Here is a 6370-nt window from a genome sequence, read left to right as displayed (position 1 = left end):
GTCCATTATCAAGACAAGTGTTTCTAGTAAGGACGGGATCTTACTTCCAACAACACTGACAAAGTGCACTGCCAACCCCATCCGTACAGTGTGCCACACACACACTGCCTGTCTCAATAAAAAGACGATCGGAATGTTGAGGATTCTAATAGAATGTCTAGAGGGCAGTGTGACCCCAAATACAATCACCATTACATTTATGTGCAGTACTTCTTTATTCATCATGTAAAATCATTCCCCAAAGATGGGTAAGCTACTGTCACGTCTCCCTGTACTGGCCCTTGACAGTCAAGCGAGCTAAGGTTAAAACCAAGAGATCTAAAAAGAGTCCAAACTGGCCCAAGGGCCAATCAAGGACAACACATGCATATATGCTCACACCTGTCAACCTGAGCTTCAGTCTGACTGCGGGACACAATGACGCCAGGCAACATGTCTTTAAAAGAACGTTTATTAAAGTTCTACAGAGCAACATCCACACGTCAGATCCAGTTGCCAAGGAGACCCTGCAAACAGAAAACACAACATTAACTCCCCTTGAACAGCAGATTCCTTGCGTGCGTGCGGTCACAGGAGCATAGACTCCCACTATGGGTTGCACAGGACAAGTGACTCTTGTCCATCCAGGTGGCTGCTGGGGAGCTTATTACAAGGATGACAAGGGGTTGTCCTTCTGGCCCCAGCCTGGGCTTGCTCACAAGATGTGTAATCAAATTTTTATCCAAGTGGTTACACCACAGCATAATTAACAAGGGGACAGGGCCCTATTCTGCCAAGAGACCCCAGACATAACATACCTGTTAGGCAGTGGGGACTGGCTGAGGCATGGCTGGCGGCTCTGGCTTCCCGCCCTTCTGCTCGGAGATGGGCGTGGTGGGCAGGATCTCATCCTTAGGTTCCACGATGCTCACATGGTCAGGCAGGGGCTTCTTAGGGCCAATCTTACCACTTGGGTCCCAGGGCAGCATGATCTTCACTTTGATGCCCAGCACACCTAGAGGACACACCAGAGTTAAGGACCCAGCAGGGTTTCCTCAGCTCCCTCACCCCCCACCCACAACAGCACAGAAGGGAAAGAGCCCCTTGGAGCTTGTGCCTTCTCAGACAAATGCCTCTAGATCAGCAACGAACAGGACACCTCTGCAAAAGAGCGATGACCAGGACCACAGAACGTGGCACTGAGCAGCACCAAGAGCAGGAGGTGGCCTTTCTGACTCGTCATCGTGTCATCACCGAAGGCACACGGGACGCTGGGGCAGGGGACAGGTACAATCAAAGCTCGAACAGAACCCGGCAACCCCACGAATCCAGACAATCAACACACGGCACCGAGAGCCCCGGCGCTCACCCTGCCTGAGCAGCACGTGGCGCACAGCCGTGTCCACGTAGTAGTTAACGGGGTCCCCGCTGTGGATCATGAGGCCGTCCACGAACTTCATCGACTTGGCTCTCTGTCCTCGGAGTTTCCCGGACACCACGACCTCGCAGCCCTTGGCCCCGCTCTCCATGATGAACCGCAGCACGCCATAGCAGGCCCTGCGAGAGATCCACTCACGTGACCACCAGCCCACCTTCCCCAGATGTGGGTTCTCTTCCACCAAAATGTTAGGTCACGCAGCTGGTTTTAACATTCCTCTAGTTAAGAACAAAGTTGAACGGCCTAACCCAAGAACCAACCCCTACCTCTACTCCCATCATACAGAATCTAATGCTAATCCCTTAGAACAGGAAGGTTAAACTCCTAACCTACGATGCAGACGAGGGGGCTTCAAAAACTCATGGAAAAATGCCACCGACCTCTCTTAATTCCACTTTCCTTTAAAGCCCCCTCACAGGATTACTTCAAGGCGATTAAGAACAAGAAAATCGTGCTTGACACAATGGATATATGGATGGACTGTGATAAGAGTTGTACGAGCCCCCAATAATATGATTAAAAATCCCCAAACAAGAAAACCATCGCCTGGGACCTACCCTGGATCAATCACACCAGCACAGTCCAGGCGTTTAAAAACTGTCCCCAATGTCTTAACATAAAGCTGACCACTGCAGAGCTGATTCCAGTGCACATCAACTCCGCAGGGCAGAGCCTCATCTTTCCCCAGCTAAGGGGACGGTGGGTTTGAACTGCTGATCATGCAACCAAAGCTGAAAGTCCAATGTCTAGTGGACAGTCAGTTTGCCCCCTGATGTACTACTGAAATGAGTCTGTATTCGCCTCAGGCTTTAGATTGGGTGCCTTGATACTGGAGTGCATGCTAGACACTAAGGCTGAGGACTGGCTATACACCCAACTTGTGTTTGTACCCCTTAGTCACAAATTTGAGGAAGGTTCTGCTGCTTTCAATACAAATTGTTTAATAAAACACACTATTAAACTCAGGCATCACCCAAAAGGGACCCAGAGGTCAGAGTTCTAGTTCTGTGGGTTTGGGTGGAATAAAGTTCTCACTTGATGGCAGTGATGCTGGCCCAGACCACGCCCTACAGCAATCATGTGCACATACGGGCCAGCTCATCCTTCCCACACAGCTGACAGAAGTCTGGTGCTCAGATCAAGGATGATGTAACTCTGTACAGTCCATAGCAAAGCCATCTGACTTCTAGTTTCTTCTCAGTTGCATGAACCCAGGCACTGCCCACCTTCACCCCCCACCCGCTTCCACAGCTTCTCTAAGGAAATCAGCCCCTGCTCCTTCCTGGGAGATTTACTTCTGGTCCACTCTCAAGACACCTAGAACAGAGCCACTGCCAATCTATGCTAAGTGAGGGCATGAGCTGCCATTATCTTACTGTGACAGTCCCCAGAGACGAGCGAGCAATCAAAGCCTGCAACAAAGGATTCATCGGCTGGATTAACAAAATGGCAGACACACTAGGACGTCCTGATCCACACACAAGAAACATGAAAAGCCAAGAGATACTCACCTCCGCACAGCAAGGCCGCCGAGCAGTTTGTAGCGCAGGGACTCTGCCTGGGCAATGGCGCACAGGCCTCTCGTGGCCACCTTTTCAGCATAAAGCTTGAAAGAAAACAAGGCGCACCTGTAATCTTGCTTCTCTGCATTGCTTCCCATTAAACCAACACATTTATATGGTTTCAGGTTTTTAACATTAGGAGCTAATACAACTCTTATCACAACCCATACATATAATACATCAATTGTATAAAGCACATCTGTACATTCTTTGCCCTAATCATTTTCAAAGCATTTGCTCTCCACTTAAGCCCTTTGCATCAGGTCCTCTTTTTTCCCCCTCCCTCCCCTCCATGAGCCCTTGATAATTTATATTGTTATTTTGTCATATCTTGCCCTATCCGGAGTCTCCCCCCACCCTTCTCTGCCGTCCCATCTCCCAGTGAGGTCACATGTGGATCCTTGTAATCGGTTCCCCCTTTCCAAACCACTCACTCTCTACTCTTCCAGTATCACCCCTCACACCCCTGGTCCTGACGGTATCATCCACCCTGAATTCCCTGTGCCTCCAGCCCCAATATGCAGCAGTGTACAACCTCTGCCCTATCCAGCCCTGCAAGGTAGAATTCGGATCATGGTAGTTGGGGGAGGAAGCATCCAGGATCTGGGGGAAAGCTGTGTTCTTCATCGGTGCCACATCGCACCCTGACTGACCCATCTCCTCTCCTAAACCCCCCTCTGTGAGGGGATCTCCAGTGGCCGACAAATGGGCTTTGGGTCTCCACTCCCCTTCATTCACTATGGTGTGTGCATATATCTATATATAAATATATATATATATTTTTTGCATGTCTTATACCTGATCCCTTTGATGGCTTCAGTTCTTACCACACCAGCATCTTTCTCCCTAACACCCACTCCCAGTAGCACAGATGGGACTATACCTTGCCCTCCCCCAAATCTACTCATCTCAGCCACACACATCATGACATCCTATGTGTCACTCACATGTACAAGGCAGATCCCGGTGCTGAATGTTAAAATACATGTTAACAAAAAACCCACTGCCATCCACTCATGTAATGGCTCTCGATATGAGGCTCCTAGAAGAGCCATTTTGGGTCTCCGGCAATCTTTGGCCAAAGCTAAAGCAGGACTCACCTCCACACTGCCCTCCGGGAAGCCAAATCTCTTTTGAACGACGGCAGTCAACTCTCGGATCCTCCGACCCTTCTCACCAAGAACATTCTGCGTCCTGGGTGGGGGCAGGAAAGTGACAGGTCACGGCTTGCACAAATGTGGCAGTGAACTGTCAGAAGCATGCTAAAATTCTGATGACATGAGCTTCCGGCAAGAGTTCAACAACTGTTTTACTGAGGTCTTACCTGGTGGCTAGGATAATGATTTCTGTCCTGGTTGGTGTAACTCGAACTTCAACGCCAGAGTAACCATCTTCAGCTAGCTCCCGCGTGAGAAATTCATTCAGTTCGGCTTTGAAGATGCCATCAGCGACAAACTAACCCAAAAGCAAAGCTCAAAATTAGGACATCGGTGCAAGGCCCATTTCCATCTGTATAACCCAAGACTGACCTGCCTTGCGGACCCAATCCACGAGGACAACAACTCATCACTGGTCCCAAGCAACGTGTTGACAACCCTTCTCAGACAAATGCCTCTAAGTCATCTTCAGGAAGTGACTTTGACCCAGGGCCCTTGACACTGAGCCACAGAACGCAGCACAGAGCAAGCCGCCTGGACAAAGACAACACCTCCCATCAGACTCGTCATCATCTCTTCACTGAAGGGCTTTAGACTCGTCCACGCGCCAAAACGGCACATCCACACCCCATTCACTGGGCACAGAGGGGCAACACGCTGTGTGAAGGGGCAGATCAGCGTGCAGGGTGGGCGCCTGCCTGGCTCGGCCATCACTCGGCCCACGAGAAGCCCGTCTTATTAGATTGCTTTCCTCGACCTGTGTCTTACCTACCAGAGACGGCCCATGCTACCTCACAAAGGTGCTTAACTTTCAACTACGGATCAAAGCAGCTCTATGCCAAGAGCAAATAGGCTAATGCTGTTCTCAAACTTGGTGGTGGGGGTTCGAGAAGCCTCTTCCCCGTGAACATCTCCCTCCATCGGCCATGACAACTTTTCCTTGGCTCCCCAATGAAACAAAGCGTCACAACTTTTCAGGGGTGCAGAAGGTGCACCCAGGCAGGTTATCGGGAACGCGGGGATACACCACAGTATCCCCCCCTCCCTCAGTCACCGTGCAGGACCTGAAGCGAACTACTCACGGCCCCCAAATACCACGCTGGCTACTTTTCTCCGGTCGGGGAGGACACGCGGGCTAGCGTCTTCCCTAGGCGAGGAAGGCCGCCCAGGGCTCACGTCTGCACCCCGGCCGGAACCAGCAGGCACCGTCCCGTCTCGCCCTTCCTCCGCGCCACATCGCCTCGCTCGCTCGCTCGCTCGCCCGCCCGCCCGCCCGAGCGGGGCCCGCTCAATCCAGAGCCATCCACCGCCCGCGGGGGCGGCCACGCATTTCAAGGAGCCTCCCTGGGCGGGGCACAGAGCTGCGAACCCCAGGGTGACACTTGGAGAGGCTTCGCACGCGCGCGGTGCCTCAGATCCCCGGACTCGGCCCCAGCGGCTCACCTTCCTCTTCTTGGAAATCTGCACCGCCATCTTGCGCCGCGCGCCGCCGAAAGGAAAGGAATGGGCGCATGGGCGGAAGTGCGTATAAAGGGCACGGAAGTACGACAAAAAACTGCGCCACGTCTCCGCTTGCGGGCGCTTCTGGGAAATGTAGTTTCAGAACGCCTCGGTTTTGAAGAGGCTCCTTTTTTTTTTTAATCATTCAACAAAACTTTATCAATCATTTAAATAGTTTGCTATGGAATTTAAGGAAACAGGTTTGAGTCAGCCTAGGTTTACATTCCTAGTCTGATTGTTTACAAAAGGTGTGACCTTGAGCTAGTTATCTCCGTCTCAGTTTCCTCTAAAGCGGGATGGTAATCTCAGTAACCCCACCCCAGGGAGGAATGGTTGTGAAATGAAAACAGACAAGGCGTTTAGAAAAGCACCAGGCACACAGTAAGTACGCCATTTAATTAGCATGATTTATTATTACTGGAACCACTGCCTGTGCCAGCTCCGGGGACACTGGTGAACCCGACTCAGTGTCTGCCTTCCCGAAGCTCAGAGCTGACATTGAGGGGTGCCGATATAGAGAATTAAATGTGAGGTCACGTTGCTGGAAGAGAGTTGCTGATGAAGCAGAGGCTTACTTAGGATGTCCCCACCCCATCTGTTCCTGGGATCCGCATTTCGTCTGAAGACAGGGGGTTCAAGGGCAGCTAAAGGAAGGCCTACCTTTCTCAGGTCTGGTTAGGGACGGCCCAGAGGGGCCGAGGAGCTAGGCCTTTTCAGAGGGTGTGTTATCAAAC

The 6370-nt window shown here is 51.4% G+C and overlaps 1 protein-coding gene and 2 non-coding genes across 3 annotated transcripts; all 3 read right to left on the bottom strand.

Moving 5' to 3' along the window:
* Positions 1-437: 437 nt before the first annotated feature.
* RPS3 (ribosomal protein S3) lies at positions 438-5676 on the bottom strand. Its single transcript, XM_075546285.1, has 7 exons — positions 5580-5676; positions 4304-4434; positions 4080-4173; positions 2929-3023; positions 1349-1536; positions 798-994; positions 438-506 (listed from the first exon to the last, which is right to left on the bottom strand). Exons 1-6 carry the CDS (start codon positions 5607-5609, stop codon positions 801-803), a joined length of 732 nt encoding a protein of 243 aa, XP_075402400.1. The 5' UTR covers positions 5610-5676; the 3' UTR covers positions 438-506; positions 798-800.
* On the bottom strand, positions 1096-1238 carry LOC142447578 (small nucleolar RNA SNORD15). Its single transcript, XR_012784252.1, has one exon. It is a non-coding gene; the product is annotated as a small nucleolar RNA SNORD15 (small nucleolar RNA).
* Positions 4575-4722, bottom strand: LOC142447579 (small nucleolar RNA SNORD15). Its single transcript, XR_012784253.1, has one exon. It is a non-coding gene; the product is annotated as a small nucleolar RNA SNORD15 (small nucleolar RNA).
* Positions 5677-6370: the final 694 nt, after the last annotated feature.

The sequence above is a fragment of the Tenrec ecaudatus genome, chromosome 4 (assembly GCF_050624435.1).
Source record: "Tenrec ecaudatus isolate mTenEca1 chromosome 4, mTenEca1.hap1, whole genome shotgun sequence".
Classification (NCBI taxonomy): domain Eukaryota; kingdom Metazoa; phylum Chordata; class Mammalia; order Afrosoricida; family Tenrecidae; genus Tenrec; species Tenrec ecaudatus.
The sequence above is the reverse complement of the archived record's forward strand: the minus strand, read 5'-3'. Positions and strand labels throughout refer to the sequence as shown.

Excerpts from the sequence above, each read along its gene's own strand:
- RPS3 (XM_075546285.1), bottom strand. The coding sequence starts at position 5,609 with ATGGCGGTGCAGATTTCCAAGAAGAGGAAG. Across the intron at positions 4,174-4,303 it reads ATCATTATCCTAGCCACCAG|GACGCAGAATGTTCTTGGTG; the intron begins GTAAGACCTCAG and ends GCCCCCACCCAG. Across the intron at positions 995-1,348 it reads CCACGTGCTGCTCAGGCAGG|GTGTGCTGGGCATCAAAGTG; the intron begins GTGAGCGCCGGG and ends TGTGTCCTCTAG.